General features: G+C 37.1%; 2 protein-coding genes across 2 annotated transcripts; both read left to right on the top strand.

The window, feature by feature from the left end:
- Positions 1–111: 111 nt before the first annotated feature.
- Positions 112–13,078, top strand: slc11a2 (solute carrier family 11 member 2). The gene is made up of 17 exons (XM_068316295.1): positions 112–250; positions 3,015–3,099; positions 4,349–4,497; positions 4,663–4,782; positions 5,154–5,273; positions 5,489–5,595; positions 5,699–5,769; positions 5,856–5,923; positions 6,040–6,195; positions 6,363–6,521; positions 6,649–6,735; positions 8,153–8,272; positions 8,349–8,498; positions 8,652–8,725; positions 9,513–9,666; positions 10,239–10,292; positions 12,935–13,078. Exons 2-17 carry the CDS (start codon positions 3,066–3,068, stop codon positions 13,010–13,012), a joined length of 1,701 nt encoding a protein of 566 aa, XP_068172396.1. The 5' UTR covers positions 112–250; positions 3,015–3,065; the 3' UTR covers positions 13,013–13,078.
- cnpy2 (canopy FGF signaling regulator 2) lies at positions 13,010–21,302 on the top strand. The gene is made up of 7 exons (XM_068316298.1): positions 13,010–13,078; positions 17,820–17,975; positions 18,128–18,216; positions 18,290–18,405; positions 19,205–19,402; positions 19,554–19,650; positions 19,741–21,302. The coding sequence occupies exons 1-7, from the start codon at positions 13,056–13,058 to the stop codon at positions 19,782–19,784; spliced, it is 723 nt and encodes a 240-aa protein (XP_068172399.1). The 5' UTR covers positions 13,010–13,055; the 3' UTR covers positions 19,785–21,302.
- The last annotated feature ends 134 nt before the right edge of the window (positions 21,303–21,436 follow it).

The following is a 21,436-nucleotide window of genomic DNA, read 5'->3' as shown; positions in this document are numbered from 1 at the left end:
ACGCTCTGCCTAATAGACCAATCCCTGTCCACCTCTAACAATGTCCCGCAATCTATTGGCCAATCACAGCTACCTTGTCACGCATGCGCGTTGATTGTTAACACACTTGTCATGGGAAGAGACGACTTTGACTGAATTTAGCTTGAAGACGTTTTGTTTAGCTACCCTGCAACTTAGGCAAATGGTATTTTTTTAAAGGTAGCTTTAATCAGAAGAACACTTGATTGTACCTCCCCTAAAGGTGTTACAGGTAAGGCCTTCTCCCTGTTAAAGTAAGGTTGTCAGTACCAAACCCAACCAGACAGCTAACATTTTAAGTGAACTTGTTAGCTTGATCACAGTAGCGGACACTTGATTTTCGAGCGCTGGGGTTGTTGTTTTTTTTGTTTTTTTAATCAGATTTGGTAGAGATGCGTTTCAAATGCCATTTTGTTACCAAATGTTTACTGTTTATTCAGTGAGCTTGTGTTTTGGCTTATCAGGTCAGTTTTAGCCATACAATAGTTGTCTAAGGTCTTAAGGTTTTTTTTAGCGCGTCACTCCAGAAACGTTAGGATTCTGTGTAAAATCTAAATACAAACAGAATGTGATTAATTGCAAAACACTGAAAACCATATTTAATTTGAAATATCACAGATAGAACATATTTAAAATGAAAACTATCTTTGTGTTTTGAAAATTATAAGCCTGTTTTTAATTTAATGTCAGCAATACACTAAAAAAAGTTGATATAACCCAATACTGTAAAAGTACTGTAAAATACAAAAGGAAAAAACCTTGAAAATGCCAAAATGAATTAGATTAACTAGCCACAGGTTACTTCTTGGAAGGTTGGTGGTTCGAGTCAAAGCCATATACAGATCCCCTTCAGATGTATCCTTGAGCAAGGCACCAACCGTAATCCCAATTTGCTCCCCAGCTGCCAAAAAGGCTGCCGACTGGTGTTTAAGGATTAGTCAAATGCAGAGAAGAAAATCCTCTTCTTCTGCAGTAAAAAAAAACACAACTAAAATAACCCCCCCAAAAAATCCAAAACATGAACAGGTATGGAAAAAGTTTCCAGAAAGCTGAGTCTTTCTGCAGTAAAGATGGGGAGGGATCGGTGCTCTGTGAAAGACTGCACTGTTAAATAGTTGAGCAATTTAAGAATAATGTACTCGACATTAAAAACAACAACAAACAAACGACCCAAAAAACTGGTGAACTAATTTTGCTTTTTTTCAGGGAAGGTATTGCTTATTTCACTGGGACAATGCCAAATAGTATTTTGCTCATGGAACAGCATTGCTCTGTAAGAAAAAATTACAAGTGCTAAATTGATCAACCTGCAGTCCTCACTTGTCACCCATAGAAAATATTTTGGTGCATTTTGAAAATAATGATACAAAAAATTAGACCACAAACTATTGAGCAGCTGAATTCACATATGAGGTGAGAATTGAAAAATTTTCCATTTCAGAATTACAACAAGAGTGCTCCTCAGTTTCTGAACATTTATACAATGTTTCTACAAGATCAGGTGATGCAAACACAGTGGTAAAAATTATCAAATTTAGTGAATCATATTGCTGTTGTGAAATTCTGAATGTGGACATGATTCTCAAAAACAATTCTTTTTTTTGTATTAACATGTGAATCGCTGTCTTTGCTCAAGTTTCCGTTACAAATCGGCATTAAATGATTTACAGATCGTAGTGTTGTAACAGGGGTGGAACAGTAGAGCTCATTTGTCAGTTTGGGAGTTGTCATAGATTTAGTGATTGTCAAAGCTGTTCAAGGCAGATTAGTACACAGTGGTGTTCATAGAGGATGAGACTTGGAAAAATTATATACATGCATGACGTGGTGAGGTTTGTAACCACAACACTCTTAGACGTCTCTATCTGGCTGCCTGTCTAGATCTTTTTGCTAAATAAAGATCACTTCCTTAAAAACACTGTACATACGGTTATCTAGCATATCAGGATCATTATCCATATCTGCACCACAAAGTTAGCATCTATAGATGTTTGTGGGATTTTATTTTTTTGACCACAAAGATGTATTGATCTATATACTTTTAGAAGGCAGGAAATGTGTATTAGCAATGCTGTAGAAAGATCTTAACAAAAAGTACTGGATCCACACCAAAGGTTTTTGGCTTTTTGCCCCATATACCCACCTCCCTCCCTCTGCAAGTTTTGTGTAAATCAGTTGACTTGTTTTTTCATTAATTTGGAAAATGTAAACGAAAATGCTCTATTTCACAACGTGAAAAAGATTTACAAGCCACAAATGATAGTTTTTAGTGTAGTTTGATGGAGATGCCTCATCCTGTGACATTATGGCAGTAACTCTGGAGGAGGAAAGCAAGAGACAGATTGTTTAGTGACTCCGTTGATATACAAAAGCTTCATAATGTTTTTAAAAAACAGCAAACCCCGTGTAATGTGGAAATTTTGATTCATTATAAAACAATGTTTTCATGGTTATTTTTCATATTGGTACAAGAAATAATTATTGAATTGATACGACCTTGTAATGCTGCTAATGCTTATAACTTCGACTGTCGGGAAAGCTGCTTTGTCTACTGCTTCAACTCGTCTTTACATCATGTGATTGCCCAGTCATGTGACAGAGAACATGGTGTTATAACACACAATTGTTGACATGTGACCCAGGGTTTGTCCATCTTTTGTTTGATAATTACCAGTTTTAGAGAGTTTGTTGTGGATGTGATACTCCAGTGCCATTGGGCAATTTTTTTTAAATATTCTTGTGGCTTTTCACATGTTGCTTAGTCATTATTTTGACTCGTGACTTTTTTAATTCTCAACAAAAAAGTTGGATGATGAGGCTTATTTTTTCAAGCTGACTGCTTTGTTGTCAGAAAGACTGAAGTGAATTTCTGTGGCAGCCCAGCAAAAAAACACAAAAAAAGGGTAATGAGTTCAACACTTTGCACGATAATTATAGTTTTTCTCCCAACAGGCATATCTTCTTTAAATTATATAACTGTTATTTTCTTATTCTAGAGAAGCTGATATTCATCCCTCAAGTTTCCAGGGATTCCTCACCTTTCCCCGATGAAATCTGAGCAAGATGGAGACCTCCTGGAAGGTAGCTGCTAAAGATAACAGACTCACAACTGATATATTTCAGACCTACTCATCTTTGCTCTATAATGTTAGACACTCCTCATGGCTGACTTACACCATCTGTGTCCGTGTGCATGTCTGAGCCACTATAAATAATATATCACATAAATACATACTGTCTTTTGTGCTGGTTAGAATAGACATAGTTTAAAATCTTTGAAAAGCTCCTATTCCAACTACACATTTTCTTTTTTATTCTTGAAATTCCTGAAATCTGGAACTCTGGATTTGATCACTTCATTGAAATGCTGTATTTCTGAATCTTGTGTTTTCACAAGATAGTTGTAATTTGTGTTTTCATCAAGGATTTTTTTAGCAAGAGTGAGCACTCTTATTGGGTTAATTTTAGCAGCTCTTTGTCAGAATGTCGTTGTGACATCTGACAACAGGAAAAAAGAGATAATGGTTGAGTCACGTAAAGCAGAGTTCTCATTAGAGGACATTGGACTTTATAATCGGCAGTCAGTTGGAAATGAATGGAATACATACGGAGAAGTCCATACTCAGTGAGTACTTCAGATCATTACTGGTATAGTTTGAACTAATTGTAATAAATTTTATACACTGAAGTAATGTGTAGGAACTGTTTTATGGTTTTGAATGTTGTTTTGTGTGTATTCCTGTATTCTCAAAAAACATGTCTTGTCTGGTTTCAGGATTGGTAACAGCAGGTTTAAGTCTTTTGAAGTTTAATTTCTCTTGTCTTATGATATGTTATATTTTCACGTTGATCAGTTATACTTAGTAAACTAGTATAGATAGTCTGAGACGAAAGCATATGCTGTGATTTTTAAAATTCTGTCCTGTCTCAAAGTTGGCAGAGATACTAATGTATGTATTTCTTGTATTTCCTAGTCTTTCTTCCAATGATAATTCATAGAAAAAGGTTTCTTTCAAACTTGGTCAGGGTTAAAGACTATTGACTCAAAAGAAAGTTTTTCTGTGAAAAGTAAAAGGTCTGGTGATGAATTTGTTCTCCAGAAATAGTTGTTAATACTTGGAGATCAAGAAATTTCATAGAGCAAATCCTCATCTAAAAAAACCCTCAGCAACAATAAATAAAACAAAGTCACTATAATCTTACTGCATGGAGACAAGCTGATCAACATGTTAATATCTTAAAGTTGCAGTGATCATCATCCCCATCATATTTTGGTCTTTGGGTTTCTCATCACTAATAAAAGTCCCCTCATTCTCTTTGGATTGGTTAGAGGACTCATCTCAAGAAAATGGTGTCCAGTCAGCTCCATGTCCAAACCAGTACAGCTCCATTTCTCCTCCTGAATCACCTGTGGCCCAGGAAGAACCCTTCTCCACTTACTTTGAAGAGAAGGTGGCTATTCCTGAAAATGTCAGCCAGGTATGTAATCATGTAATGATATACAATAATCATAGGAATAAAATGATCTTCCTTGGGAATTTTCTGTGTGGTTTCGTTGGATTTTGGAAGTATGGCATTTTAATTTGAACTGAAGTGATTTCACATTATTGAAGCTAACTCCAGTAGTAATATGACTCTGTTCAGGTATTTAGTTTCCGTAAACTCTGGGCCTTCACTGGACCGGGGTTTTTGATGAGCATTGCTTACTTGGATCCAGGGAACATTGAGTCTGATCTTCAGTCAGGAGCTAAAGCTGGCTTTAAGGTGAACTTTGAAACCTTTTTCACTTTGTTAGTCCGTATCCTTTTGACTGTGTTTTCTTGTTTTTCCTATTTTTTTTCCTATGTATTTCTGGAAATGATGTTTTCTTTTTTTGTGTGTTCTTTATCCAGACATAGATCGTCTTCCCTATTTTGCTACACTTGTCATCTTGAAGTTTCCTTACTCTAAGCACACACAATAAGCTGTATTGCTATATTTCTCTCAGCAAGGAGTTGTGCTTATTTTAGTCACGATTATTTTATATGTGTAAAATATTACAACTTTTGAACTTTCACTTAATTACATTACCATAAACATGAGTGAATGTAGTCAAAAAGAATGAGCTTATTGCTGATATTGACTCTCTTCCTCAGCTCCTATGGGTGCTCCTTGGGGCCACCATTATTGGGCTGCTGTTGCAGAGGCTAGCTGCACGCCTGGGGGTTGTCACTGGGATGCACTTGGCTGAAGTCTGCAACCGCCAGTACCCCAGAGTGAGCACAACACCGTCTTTAAACAACTTGAATTCTTTTCGTTCTACCTTTTGCATGTGATACTATGTGTCATTCTGTCACTGTTTCCTTACTGCAACAAAGTGAGCAAGGGACACAAAAATACTTTAGATACAAAATAAATTCTAAATGTCTTTGCTCTGTGTAATGAACTTGTGGATATTTTGAGCATTCTTTTGTGTGTGTTTTTTTTTCAGGTTCCTCGGATCATCCTTTGGCTGATGGTGGAACTGGCAATTATTGGTTCAGACATGCAGGAGGTTATCGGCTGTGCCATAGCTCTCAACCTTCTCTCTGTGGGCAGGTGCATCCTGTTAGCTTGTATAATGGAAAATTTGTGCAAACATTTTTACACATTTATATTCTGTAACGATTAGACATGTACAAATAACTAGTTTTTCTTGTAGGATTCCACTATGGGTAGGAGTTCTAATCACCATCACAGACACATTTGTGTTTCTTTTTCTAGACAAATACGGTATGCATTAATCCTTATCTCAGTTACCAAACAGTGCCAAAAAACTTTTCATTCCCAGTCTTATTACACTTTTTGTCTCCATGCAGGTCTAAGAAAACTTGAAGCATTCTTTGGTTTTCTCATTACTGTAATGGCTATTAGTTTTGGATATGAGGTAAGAATTGTTACAATTTTAAATATAACTAATTTAATCTGGGTGTTTTAATCGGGGAGTTGTTGTTTTTTTCAACCAGGATGCTCACGCTGCCATCTTTTGTTACTTTTCTGTAGTATGTCCTGGTAAAGCCAGACCAAGGGGAGCTGTTAAAGGGGATGTTCTTGCCTTACTGTGCTGGTTGTGGGCCTGTGCAGTTGGAACAAGCTGTAGGAATTGTAGGCGCTGTGATCATGCCACATAACATCTACTTGCATTCAGCACTGGTCAAGGTTAGAAAATCTGATGCTACATTCAGATATAGACTGACAAATAACCCCTACAAAAATCAAGTCAAATTAGAAGAATTTAGACTATTCAATAATATCTCAGAGTTGGTTTTGGGTGTTTGATACGGTTTAAATGTACCAGTAAATCTGATCACTTGCTTGTCCTACAGTCTCGTGACATTGATCGCAAAAACCAGAAGGAAGTGAAGGAAGCCAACAAATACTTCTTCATTGAGTCAAGTATTGCTCTGTTCATCTCCTTCCTCATCAATGTCTTTGTTGTCGCAGTCTTTGCTCAGGCCTTCTACAATAAAACCAACATGGAAGTGGTGAGTATACAGTACTAGAGCTAAAATCATTTCACTATTCATTTTCTTTGTATATTGAATCAGTGGGATAAACAGTGACAGTTTCCAAAGCTATAAGATGTGTTTTTCTTTGTGTCCACTCCTGTAGAATGAGTTTTGCAATAAAACCGGCAGCCCTCACACAAATCTCTTCCCTCTCAACAATGGTACACTGGAGGTGGACATCTACAAAGGAGTACGTCTGGTCATCTTTACTGCAATAATAAATCCTCACTGAAGAATTGTTACTAGGATATTAGAAATTCTTTTACATGTCAAAGATGCGTTCCTGACCATCAGGTTACTGCACAAGTCTGATGGAGCATTTCTTTCCAGCTACATGTATTAATCACATTTTATAATTATATTCCTAAGATATGATCACTCTTGATCACTCTTCATTTTGATCCAAAATGAGAAAAAAAAGGTTTATCATTACTTTATAGTTCTTGTCTAGTTCCTGTTCACTTGGTAGTTGCTGTCTTTTATGAGAAGTTTTACAATCTGAGAAGAAACAAAATATTCAATCTGCACTGCATATTAGAATTATTGGCAAATAATTCAGTTTGTCAAATCAAACAGACATCTTAAAGTAGCATTTCTCAACCAGTTTTCAATCCTGTCACCATTTTATGTTGTGGAATACTCTCAAACACTATAATCTGAATCACTGGAGGCTTGGCATCCCTGTGATTTTATATACATACACTCTTTTGTGTTGTAATTAAATTTTAAATGGGAATATACAGTAAGTTTAAAAGTAACTACATTTTTTGTTCAATCATTCGATGTTTAGTTTTTGTGCCACAGTGCGCCCTCGTTACTCGCAGTTAATGCGCTCCAGGAACCACACGCGAATAACGAATTCTGCGATATAGCAACGAACTATTTATCTTAAGGTAATTTAAGCGTTTTTGAACCCTCCCCATACTGATATGGGGAGGGTTCAAAAACCCTCCCCACAAACTTATCTACTGTTTTAAGTACTTTTGTGTCTCACGTAAGTCCAAGACTCACAGAAGGTAGCACACTTCCGGATGCAATCAGCCAATAGAATGCGCGTACAGTATCGTGTGACTGCCTATCAAAAATCCGTGATGAGGTAAAGTCACGAGTGTTAATGCGTGAATGCGCGAGGTTGCACTGTATTTCCAATAAAATGTGGAGTTTCAATTGAAAGCTTGTAGATTGGATGTCAGACAGAACATATGAGACCTTTAGACTTCAAATTGATGAATAATCTAAGGTGTTGCAATACTATTGATTATACAGATGAGGTCAGATGAGGTGCTGTTGCAAGACATCGGACGCTGAAAGTGGGACACCTGAAGTGAATGTTGTTATTGATATCAGATGCAGTTGTGTGTTTTCTTTTTATGATGTGTCAAAACTGTCTCAGTCCTGAAAAAGGTATAATAAGACAAATAGGGTAAAGCCACCTGTGTGAATGGATTGTAGGTGTGTAAGATTTAAGTAACTTGTTTATTATAAATAGGCCTTTTTTTCTACACCCCCTTTTTTCAAATATTTTCACCACCTCTACATTATTCATGTTTAGATTCTTTTTTTTATGCATAGATGGATCATTTCTGTCTTTCTCTGTATCTGTTCAGGGAGTGGTCCTAGGGTGCTTCTTTGGCCCTGCAGCTCTTTACATTTGGGCAATAGGGATCTTGGCTGCTGGACAGAGTTCAACCATGACAGGCACTTATTCCGGACAGTTTGTTATGGAGGTAAGAAAGCGTCACGTAAATGTAGGCGAAATAAAATTAAAACTATTGTAACTCACATGTAACGTGTTTTCTTAAGGGTTTTTTGAACCTACGATGGTCTCGTTTTGCACGAGTTCTGCTGACCCGCTCCATCGCCATCACCCCTACCCTGCTGGTAGCCATTTTTCAGGATGTGCAGCATCTGACGGGGATGAATGACTTCCTTAACGTGCTTCAAAGCATGCAGGTCAGGACAAAACATTTAAGTAAACCTTTGCACTACTTTCCAGAATAGTATTTAACATGTTTTCTGTTTAATACCCTGAAGTCCAGCTTTAATTTTGTACATTTCATTGTTGTGTGTGTGTTTCTCATTATAACCTTTCTTTCTGTTCAACAGCTTCCATTTGCTTTAATACCAATTCTGACCTTCACCAGTCTGAAATCCATAATGAATGACTTTGCAAACCATATGTGAGTGAAGATTTCCATTTATTAATTTTTAAAATTAATACTGTCCTTACCGACTTTGTAAGGCCTGACAGCATTCTCCTTTATCTTACAAACAAAACACAAACATACGAATGAGGTAAGGTGGAGTACAGAGGGAATGCATGCCAGTCTGACGGCTCGAGAAGTTGGCATGCAGTCTAATAATTTTCTTCAAGATTCTTTGCTGTTCTCTGTCACAAAAGCATTACGTGGCAGACAAACATAGTCTTACTACGAAGCAGGATAACAGGAGGTACAGTTAAAGAAACACCCAGGAGACGTGCATGTAGATTTGTAATGTTTGGATATTGCATCACAGTGTGGATATAATCACCGATATTATTGAAGCAGTCAGTAAGATTCAAAATAGACTAAATAGAACACATTAACCTGAACAACTGAAGAACCAATGATAGAGTTCTTTATTGGTGGTTTCTTTGGTGTGAGACTTGTTTTGTGTTGTGTGCCTTGCATTCTGGGAACATGAACTGCTGTCTGAGTGGAAGTAAAGTTACAACCTCTCTCTGTGTGACAGCCAGCTGTTACATATGTTGTGATAAATGTCTGTGTTGAGTTAATTATTGAAAGATCAATTCGGTATGTTTGCTATTGACTGTTTGGTCTTGGCCATCTTTTAGATTGTTACATAAACGAGGACTTTCCTTGTTTGCGTAACTGTGAGGAACATTTCCTGGAGCATTCATATTAGGGGAAAAAACATTTTTCAATTGGTCTTTTAACCTGTTTTTTTTTGTTTTTATTTTTAAAGTGTGTGGAAAATTTCCGGAGGTGTCGTCATCTTGGTAGTTTGTGCCATTAACATGTATTTTGTGGTGGTTTACGTGACGTCACTGAACAGCGTGCTGCTCTACGTCCTGGCCGCTCTGCTCTCCTTAGCCTATCTGTGCTTCGTAGGCTACCTGGTGAGTCTGATTACTGCAAACATTACTTCATTCCTCAGGTGATTATAGTAGTCACTTTGTTGAGTTATGTAAGAGACACTTGTTTCTAAGTTTAAATTGATAATTTAGTGTTTGAGGACAGATAACGTTTTGAATTATGGGAAACTGCACACTGTCTTTTCCAAATGCCTTAAGGTGGTATGCCATATGTCTAATTTTCACTGAGTACAAACAGATTTGCATGTAAATCAAACTGATACATGTTTTAAAACAATTCACACAAACAGTATAAACTTCAAGCTTCCAGAGGACCCAGATATCAAGTTATGAAGATGCAACACAGATTTTTGACAGAATCAGCACAACCCCCCAATTTATTTTTTGAGCACTTCATACAATGTCTGAATTACATAAATAGATACAGGTGTAAATTTAAAAAAAAAAGATTATTCTGATAGATACCAGTAGGTTTTCTGTATTTGTGTATATTAAACACTGTTTGCTTGAAATAAATCTTGGGTCTCACCATTGTTTTAGTGAAGAAAAGCTCATTACATCCACCCATGTGTCTTTCTGCTTGCCGTTGTCCACAGGCATGGCATTGTTTGGTTGCCTTGGGAGTTTCCTGCCTGGACTGTGGCAGCAGGGTAAGCAATCGACCTGCTGTGTTCATAGAGGAGCCGTCTGAGTACGACTCTTAGAGCTGGAAAGGACAATAACCACCAGCCTTCCTCTTTACTCTTGGAGACACTGAGCCCCATTACACCACCAAGATCATGTAGGATCTGACAATCACATTTCTTTATTTGGTGATTATTTTTCTGTAGGGCTGTCTCTCATTACATGCTGCTTTCTACTTACCCAGCGATCCACACTATAATTTCACCAGCACAAAAAAATCATTGCCAATGTTTGATGAAAGATATACAGTATTTAGATGCATCAGGCGATGGTTGTATTCATGTTTGTTTGTAAAGTAACATCCTATGACTTGGGTTGCTAATACAACTTATAACTGAGTCGAAGGTAAACCCAATTATCTGTGTGTTGAAACAAGATTTTCTGAACTGTTTTTGTAAAATGTTATTGAGATGTTTTTAGAAAAATAGCAACTCAGCCTGTATTTCAATGTGTTAATGCTGGTTAACATACACTGGTAACGCCACAAAGGCAAACACACATATAACCAGCAGGAGGTTTCCATTATGTCCATTAGGATGTGATGTTTTTCGCCTGTTCATCCTTTTAGCAGTATTACTCAAAAGTCTATGAGCAGACTTTGATCACAATTTTTTGGGCCAGGTAAAGCTAAATAGAGGAGGATCTGTATCCAAGTGTTATTCTAGATCTGCTGATCTGGAATCTTATAATTTGTTGTACTGTCAGAAAATAAACAACTGCGATAACTATCAAATTCCAAAGTGACTGTGATTTGAAGGGGTACATTTAAACTAATGGGGTCAAACTACAGTATGACCTGACAGCTGCTGGTGGGTGCAGTAGCATGATGGGTAAAGTGAGTTTGGTGCCTGTGTATGATTAGATAATCTCATAGTTACAGCACCTCCATGGAGAAATTAATCATTTTCAAAATATATTAATTGAAAAACTCCCCACCTTTACAGCAAATCAGTAATGAGGGTTACAAACACAAATTCTAAGTTTAATATATTTTTTATTTACAACTAAGCCAAATTAGACTTAGTTGAGGAAGCGTTATACATTTTTCAAATTTTTTAAGCACTGACCTGTTTTTGATCAGAACTTCTTCCCTTTAGTCCTCTTATCTCTTAGCATGATAAAGTAAACTTCTTAACGTCCTGGTAGAAGGTGGTGCTGCTTGTTCTGTTATGACTCTAACATTGCTGGACATGGGTAAAACTTGATTATCAACTAACTTAAAGCTACTGTACGATGACAAAGTATTACATTTTTCCCAGCTTGCACATTAAATGAATAAAATCAGTTTAGTACTGATCCACAAGATTAGTATTGGACTGTGTGTACTGCACCAATGTACAAACCTTCAAATGACATGTACCTGTTAACCAGTAAGAGCACATTGGTCAGATAGTGACCACAGTGAAGTTACTCATGGTGGATTCAGTACGTTTGCAGCCCTCTGGTTCAGAGGTCTTAAAGATCTCAATATTTCTCAAGGTTTTTCTGCAGGTGATCATGTATATTTTTCAGATGAGGGTGTTCTTCACATACAGGTATGAATGCATCTCTGAGACAATTTAAAGAAGGCTGATGCACATTTCAGCTATTACACAACAAACTTCAATGATGTGTACACTGAAGTTATTCATTTCTGGTTTCTGGGTTTATGAATGAGTGTTGTTTCCTAATGGATTAAACACAACACGTTTTCAAAATAAATGTCATGTTGGCTATTTGGACATTTGTTGGTGTCGTCTGTCTGACTGTCTAAACAAGGATGTTTTTGTTGTTGTTGTAAACATCACAAATACATGGCCTGACTGAGAGTTCAGATTACAAGGAGAATGATTATTCAAGTATAGTCTTGCGCTAATAAATAATACTATTTTAGTGTAGACTAAAGTGTTTGCCTATTAAATGTTTCAGATTTGACTTTAGGTTGTCAACCATCATGGTAGGCAAGAGAAGTGTTTCTTTTCAGGACTTTCCAGGATTAAATGAGGAAAGATGAGGTTGGAAAATGACTTTGATCCAAGGTGAGGACCCTGATGTATTCCCAAATCATCAAACAATCACATCCATATTGTAAACCAACTTGATCCTCATCAGGACACCATTGACTGAAGTTTTCCTCTCAGTTTCATTTGGGGCAGCAGTAGCTCAGTCCACTAGGTCTTGGGTTGGGGGAACGGAGGGTGGCCAGTTCAAGACCCATGTGGGCCAAAACATTTGGAGTGTGAACTGGCAGTGGAGAGGTGCCAGTTCACCTCCACAGCACTGCTGAGGTGCCCTTGAGCAAGGAAGCATCCCCAAATAAGTTGTTCATTGGGGGCACCACAGAAGCTTCTTGCTGCTCTACCTCTCATTATCTGCATGGTGTGTGTGTGTGTGTGTGTGTGTGTGTGTGTGTGCGTGTGTGCGCGTGTGATAACTAACAACTAGAGTGGACAGAAATATAAAATTAGCTGCAGTAGTAAAAATGTTTCCACAGGTCATGACAATGATTGTCTGAAATACTTGAGTAAATAAAATTGTCTTCTCAATTGATAAACTATTACAAAGATGATTACTGTACTTCTGAAGACCCTCACCTCTGATTAAAGCTTCTATCTCCTCTCTCTCTCAGACGCCACTGGGACTGTCACGGCACACAGACATTTACTTACTGACTGACATGGACACTGATACATTGGTTGAGAGATAGGAGGACTGGTGTTGAACGGCGGCGAAGATAACCCGCCAGAAGAATGGGACCAAAGAGGCTCGGCCAGTATGTGCTTGTTTTCACCTCCCTGCGCCTTACGTATTATTTAAGTGTCCTTACAACACACAGTGAAGTATGTCTTTATGTTTCTAATACTGAAACAGTGAGATCTGCTGTTTATCACATTTTAAAACCTCAGCTAAATCATGTTGAAATAATTATTCTAGGCTTCAAATACAGACACATCCAAAGGTGTTGAGTTACTGTGACGGCACATGAAGCACAACATGGTAGAACAGTATCTTCATTTAAAGACAAGGTGGTGAATTTGTATCATCAAATAGTAATTTCTCTTTCAGAAATAAATCTGAATTCACTCTTTCACCTCATTGGGATCACAGAGTAATGAGTTTGGACACGGTTGTTTTCAGACAGTGTTGCACTACAGATACTGTAGACCTCCAAAATGACCGTCAAAATATGACAAGCCTGTGCTACATATTTGGATCGCTTTGCACATGTCACCAAAAAGAGTGGCACTATAAATGTGAATAATACGGGATGCAATTGTTCAATAATCGTTTTTGGCATGCATTTGTTTGAACAACACACTGCCTGGCCAAAAGAAAAACACTACTATTTATTGGACAACCTCTAGCTTTGATTGTGGCACATGTTTACCATGGTGTTATTTTAAAAAATATTATGCAATGTCACAACATTTATGTCCGTCCAGAGTCAAATAATTTTTTTTTGCCATAATCATATATATAAACCTGGAGAGTCGGTCGCTGTGTCAAGTCTTCTCCAGTTCCTGTCCACATATGAAAATGATGTGTCACGTTCCATGAATCGCCCTTTCACAATATAAGGGCAATTAATTGAGGCATTGAAAAAAAATCCATTTGTAGAAAAAACCTGTTCCTTCAGTATTTGTGTGCAGTCGGCGGACATCGTGCTTTGGTCGCGGGACGTTGCTGAACAGTGACCTGATCAACTCTAGCAATCCCAGATCAACTTCCTACCCCCACAGGTTAGTCTGGTAGACATCACTTCATCCGCCTCTTGTCTTGAGGACCAATCTCTGGAGTTCTCCTCACATTGTTCCTGTTGTCAGGCTCGTAACTTTACTGTTCAGCACAGGTCTGAGCTCCACTGTTTGTTTTTTTACAATGAAATATTTAATGTTCATCCATTGGAAAACTCTTACCTATTGGGTTGGTTAAATCCAAGTGAAGATTCTTTTAGCCAGGCAGTGTTTTTAATGTTTTACTTCAGTATACAGTGATCCCTCGTTACACGTGGTTAATGTGTTCCGACACTCACGGATGGCAGCGCAATTCCGGATGCCATCAGCCAATAGAATGCGCGTACAGTATCACGTGACTACCTACTAAAAATCAGCAATGAGGTGAAGCTGCGCATGTTGATGCGCAAGTGCGCGAGGGATTACTGTACTGTATTCAGTTTTGTACATGTATTCTTGTTCTAAATTTGATGCAAGACACATGTTTCAAAGAAGCTGGGACAGAGCATCATGAAACTACAAAAATGCTCAAAAAACAATGTGGAAGTTTTCTTGTGTGAAAAGATTATGATCCATTACAGAAGGCAAATCCTTAAGAGATGCAGGTGTTCACCTACCAGAATGGCGTGAGGTTCAAACCTCTGAGAAACATGTGAGTGTATGTAAGTTATAAGAATATAACTCATGGTCTCAGGAACACTGTTTATTTTTTTTTCTGTAAACAGTTTTTTTGAGCCACTTTCTGTTCTAATTTATTATTTTATTCTTTATTTCCTTTTTTTTCTAAACAAAAAATAGAATTGTATTGAGGGAGAACAAGAAGTGTTTTAAAACAAAAAACATTCTGTAAATTTGGTTTCAATTTTTCCTTTAAAAAAATCAAAGCTGCATGGATTTATTTTACTTTTTTCTTGTTTTCATTTGGTGTTTTTACATGGATTAGTCTCATATTCAGATGTAAAACATTTGTACATTAAATTAATAAGATCTTTAAACATCATTATACTAAAATATTTAAGGTATTTATGTGTAAGTAGTAAAGACTGTTCCTTTGTTTTAAAAAAGAGAGAGTACAGTAAATGACATTTATACATCACCTTATGCACAGTTACGTATTTTACCTTCTAGAATGTTCAGTTCTCAGATATAAGTTTTGTAAACCTGCCTATATTCAAGTCTTTTGAAGGCTGGTCAAAATCTACTCATTGAAGACTTTTGAATTAAAGATGCCATATGTAGGATTTAAAAATTCTTCATTTCATTTGTCTAACTTTAAATCTGATGATAAAAAGTTTATTTCAGAACATTTATACATTCCAATGAACTACTATTTAAAAACTGTTGAATATGGGTGGTTAGTGCCGACTGCAGCACGACCACAGCAGTACACAGGTATCATGTTAATCAGGTCTTGCCTATTAGAATATACTAATTTCTGATGTATTTACTTTTTCTTTTAATTTACCGTCTTAAATTATTGATGGGAAGTTGAGATGTGTGTTGACACACACACACACACACACACACACACACACACACACACACACACACACACACACACACACACACACACACACACACTTTGGCTTGTTGGGCATTTTAAGTACATGTTGAGTTTGTTGTGAGCAAACTTACTGAAATTAGTATAGAGGACAAAGTTAGCTTTTTTATGGTGGAGCAAAATAGTTGTGGTGATGTGTGGCTAAAAAAAAGACATTTTTGACTTGACTGTGGTGCGCCAGTAGCAACAGCAGAGTTTGTAAAAGTTTGACTGAAATGTGGGAGACAAGCATTAGCTTAACAACAGAATGCTAACTTAATAAATGCACATGATGTTAACTGGTAACAGGCTAATAGTTTCTGTGTACATCACCAACTCTAATAGTACTTTTAGGAGTTGTAGTTGTGCCGTGACGTTGACCAAATGTTTCACTGCATCTGTTATACTTTGCAGACGACCAAAGTGCCTCCTTCACTCACCGCCGTGCCTTGACACAGCTCAGTCCAGAAACATGACAGTTCAAATGTTGCATCTTTTTGTATCAATCACAAAACAATATTGTGAAAACATCTGTAATTTGGATGAGTTATGAGACGCTATATTTAATTCACATGATTCATATTATGTGACAGATTTTATATTTCATTTACATGAATGATCTGATTTTTCTAACAGATGCAAATGCTATTAAGACAAAACAGTGATCAAAGCATCATTTTAGTAATGTTTCTGCAAAAAACATAACATTTTTTTCATATAAAAGAACCAGCACTTGATTAGAAAATAAATAGTCCTATGTGTAACAAAAGACATAAAAGTTGACATTTGAAAAATCTGTTTTTTTGATCATTGATGGTATCACTGCAGAAAAATGTGTAGCATGTCACAAATAATTCTGTTTGGTGTATCCAGATTCCATGTGTTCGTGTTGAGAACTTGGTTCTCGTGGATTCATTTTTAAGAGTTTTTTTTGTGAACCTTTTTTTACTGATAGCATCATGGTTTGCATTTTACAGTATTGAATTGTTTCTGAATTTGAGAAAATGCATTGGGATGATCTCAGACCATTTCCATGGCCAGAGAAAAAAATGGTGCTGTACTTTATAATGCTGGATTAAATGTGTTGTTTGTGAGTTCATGAAATTACTCCGTAAGACCCAGTATTGTCACCCTATTAAAATGGGTGGTTTTCTGGTCTATTTGTCAAAAAATGTGTTTGAATAAAAAAATCTGCAAAATATGCCTACCTATTAATGTTTCCTTATTAAATTAAAAAAAGGAAAATTATATCTAAATATTGTGTCTTAAATATCCTTAAGGGATGGTGGTTTGATCCCTGCCTTCATATATAGAAGTGATCTTGGTTAGAGAGACTGAAGCCCAGTCACTCTTGAATGGTGATTATGTTTCACCTACTGTACAGTGTTGGGTTTGTAAAGAGAGAGAGTAGAGTAGAGTAGAGTAGAGTAGAACTTATTGATTCCTTAAGGAGGTTCCGTCAGGGAAATTAACTTCTCCGTCGCACTACACACAGCACAGTGAGGACACAAAAAAAGAAAAAGCACACAGAAAGTAGCACCAGCACCAAATAGAAAGAATAATGAATAACCCACCAAGAATATACCAACAGAAAGGCATAAATAGGCATAGGAATAAGAAAGCATAAATAAACGGGCCTAGATAGGCATTTGGGTGGAGTGAAGTGTCGATAGTGTTTGCATTGTTTTTGGTGTATTATGGTGTATTGTCAACATGTTCCATAAAGCCACAGATAAATTTAACTGAAATTTGATATGAGGCATTGACTTTAGTGAAGCGCATTCAATTTTTGTATGCTCATGACAATGAGGTGGGTCCATTGTCATTAGCATTGTGACATTGCAAAATTTGATGAACATCCAAATAAAAATCCACAAGGTTTGAATGGAGGACTGTTCCACATCTGGTAAATTCAGGGACTTCTGAATTTTGGCAGAGGTACACATTCTAATTCAGGTTCACTTGTAAATTATAGAACATGTAAAAAGAAAAAAAACAACCTGTGTCTCAATATAAATATGTATAAAAGAAGAAACCTACTGGACTAAAACTGGGTTATAACCAAAATTTGATGGGAGCCCAATATTCCTATTCCCACCAGGAGTGGTGGAAATTTGTCTGGTAGATTTTGTGTAATCATTCCCACAATCCAACCAACCAAAATATGGATAAGGATGAAAACAACCCGTGAGACAACTTCTCAATTTCTTTTTAATAAACTTTACTGCTGCCCCGTTCAGTCGTTGGTTGTCTTCCTGGCCACGCGAGGGCGCTGTTACGTTCGACGTCCCATCCTGTCCAACTCCTCCGGTGTCTACGTCACCACATTTCACCGAATGCAATGAGACAGCGTGGAGACGCGTTAACGCTGAAGCGAACAACACTGCCGACAAGTTGTAAGTTGAATGAAAAGTTGAGAAAACACAGTTTCTGTGCCTGAATGTGTTCGTGGCGGGCGGGTGGAGGGATGGCGGCTGAGCCGTCAAGTCATTTAAAGGGTTTTACGTGTTGATGTGTCATCCTGTGTTGTGTTGGAATATGCATGAAGGAGGAAGATGAGGGAAGCGACTCTCCTGCTCATGTGGTGTGTGGTTCTGAGTCAGGCAGCCCGACAGGGACAGGACCTGAGATGTGGAGGTACGCTCCTGTGTCTCACACGCTCCTGTCAGTGACACTTGTGTCCCGCTCAACTGTGCCTCTCCCCCCGCAGCCTGCAGGGCCATGGTGGATGAGATGGAGTGGGCCATCTCCCAGGTAGACCCGAAGAAGATGATCCAGACGGGATCCTTCAGGATCAATCCTGACGGCAGCCAGTCCGTCAGGGAGGTGAGGCTGATGGCATCACACCAGCTGACCCACCTTAAGGACAGGGTTAATGGATTAACCAATTTTTATGTATTACTTTTTTTTAGGAAAAGTTCCATAAAAATTCTTATAAAAAGTCAAGATTTGCAGCCTTTGGTGTCATTATTGATGACGAAAACTGTGTTTCGCTGATAGAGGTTTTCTTAACAGTTTAAGCTGGAGATTTATGAAGAAATGGGACTCCCAACTGAATCAGCACAGTTTCAAATGTAGTTGGATCAAAATGACAAGACTATTAGATTATTACTACTATTTGTAATCTCATGGTAGTTAATTTCCATGAGCCTTATACAATAAATTTTAACATTTTGGAATAATATTGGATCCAGATGCTTCTTTGGTGTGTTGTAGATTTAATCCATGTATTATTTGTTCAAGTATTGTGGGACATTATCCATGAAGTTAGAAGCCACAGTTTTGTAATATCTCTCATCTTCTATAGGAAAGAATCCTTTATGAAATTCTGGTAATAGAGAATGATGTGGATTCATCACAGAGAACTTAAAATCTGTTCCATAACATCATCAGTTTAGAAGCTGAATAGAATTGCCTGTGTCTAAAGTCAGATGATGACCTAAGTCAAATTGATGTATTGGCTTTAACAGAGGTGAGGATAAAGAAATAACTGCATAGATACTGATACATTTGTCAATATTAAAAGTTGGATTAAACAATATTTCTGTAGTTTTATGTTTGAGTGGATTTTAATGAACAGAAACCTCACATCCTCATTGTTTTTGGTGACGTTTAATGCCATCAGGTTCCTTTGGCTCGCTCAGAGGGAAATCTTCTTGACTTGATGGAAAGTGTGTGTGAGAGAATGCAAGACTATGGTGAACACACAGATTCCTCCACAAACAGGAAGTCCTACATTAGGATCAAGTCTCGCAGCGGTGAAGCCATGGATCTATCAGAGGCCACATTGGATAGTAGAGTTACAGCCAGTTTAAAGTTTGCAGTGAGTACAATGTCTATGCAGCCTTTGGAACAATACGCTTTTGTGTTTTTTTGATGAGACGAGCTGTTTATGGAACACATTCCACTGAAGCATGTGATTTTACAGGAAAATGTGAAGCTGATTAAAGTATTTTTTTCCCTCCTTTCTCAAGTGTGAAACAATTGTTGAGCACCATGAAGATGAAATTATTGAGTTCTTTTCTCATGAGACAGACAATGTCAAAGATAAACTCTGCAGCAAGAGGACAGGTATGTTTTCCCACTGCGTGATAATTTTTTTTGTCATTAACCATGAGTTTTACACCTTGTTACATATTTGTTTTTATTTTTATTTTGCAGATCTCTGTGACCACGCTCTGAAAATGCCCCACGATGAACTTTGATGTCATCGCCGTCTCTCCTCATCTGAAGTGATGCTTTAATGTTTTTAATGTTCTCACATCACCTGTTTTTATCATGTTAGCGGTGAAAGATATTCACAATTTAATGTCAACTATTTGGATATCCATCTGACAATACGTTCTTCCTGTGATCTGTGACAGTCTATAGACAACTTTGCAAATATTGAAGCCCTCTGTTTACTACATTCTCACCTGTTTATGTACTGTAGGTATTACATATTTTGATATTCTTCCTTCTATTTGAAGGCTCTTGTGTTAAATGCTTTTTATCGGGTGAATCTGAAGCTGTGAAACTGATGCAATACAAAGTTAGACTCCCCTGGTAAATAAGACCTCTTAAAGGATTTGTTTTGTATGTAGAGTAAGCATATTCATGCCGGAACTCCAAAGGTTTATTGGGCATGTCGAACTGGGAGGAGACTCTGGGCTATGGACTCAGATCTCACTGGAGGGATAATAGATCTCATCTAGTCTGGGAATGCCTCGGTATCCCCCTGGAGGAGCTGGAAAAGGTTGGAGAGGGAGTTCTGGAAGTTCCTGCCTAACCTGCTGCTAATATGACCTGACCATGAATATATATGGATGGCTGGAGGTATATGAAAGAATGGAATGAGGAATGGATGTAGTCAAAAACTGTAAATTAAGTTAATTATTCATGTACATTCACAAATTGTCTTTCTTGGAATAAGATTTTAGATGCCATTAGTCTTTTTTTTTTTTAATCACAATGATTTGACATGCATAAGAGCAGATCACAAACTAACAATTCAAGCTGTGTTTTCCTTTTTGGCTTCGCTGCAGACTTATTAACACTCTAATATTTATTGAACTGTCCAAGATCACAGGAGCAACACATTTCAAAATGTTCATATTTTACTTAAATTTTGTTTTAGGTTAAACAAAGTTTTTATTATTTCAACTGTTGCCCACCTGACAGAATATGGTTAAAATACGGTGAAAATGTTTCATATGTATACATTTCTACATTTTGTCACCTTTTGCCACTTGCTTTGGTCTTTTGTTTCTGTTTCTGAAAGAGTCCAGCAGTTTAAATGTTGCTTCTCAGGTTCTGGAGTTGAGGCTGGGAATGTCATCATAAACTGATCTGATCACACATTTTTTAATTTGTTGAAAATTTTTGAAAACAAACTTCATTTGACAGCTTTCAGTGGTCCTTTTTTTTTGTATCAACAACCTACTTGGTAGATTTCATTTGTTACTACTAAAACACAATTACTACCCCTGTGGATTACGATGTTTAGAGAGTTTAATTTCACTTTAAAGCATCAGAAGTAGAGAAAAATATATTTTTTCATCACATATATGTTAAAAGTGTTTGAATGTCAGCGTAGGGAGTTCAAATCAAAGAATCAAACTGCTTTGGAGCGTCAGCACTATGCTGTCGAAGATAAAGAAGTATTTTTGGTCATTTCTCAATGTGTAGAATGTCAGAATATTGACTTCATGTTTCCTTTTTATATAAACTTTGTAAGTTTTCTCTGCATTTGTTTTGTCTTCAATGATTGAAAATATATTTTCACTGTATCAACAATAATTTACCCACTAAATCGTAAACCAAAATTGCAATCATAAGTTGGTTGCATCACGTATTGATGTGAGGACCAGTAATGAAC

The sequence above is a fragment of the Antennarius striatus genome, chromosome 5 (genome assembly GCF_040054535.1).
Source record: "Antennarius striatus isolate MH-2024 chromosome 5, ASM4005453v1, whole genome shotgun sequence".
Taxonomy (NCBI): Eukaryota; Metazoa; Chordata; class Actinopteri; order Lophiiformes; family Antennariidae; genus Antennarius; species Antennarius striatus.
Note: the sequence above shows the minus strand (reverse complement) of the source record. Positions and strands in the feature narration are given on the sequence as shown.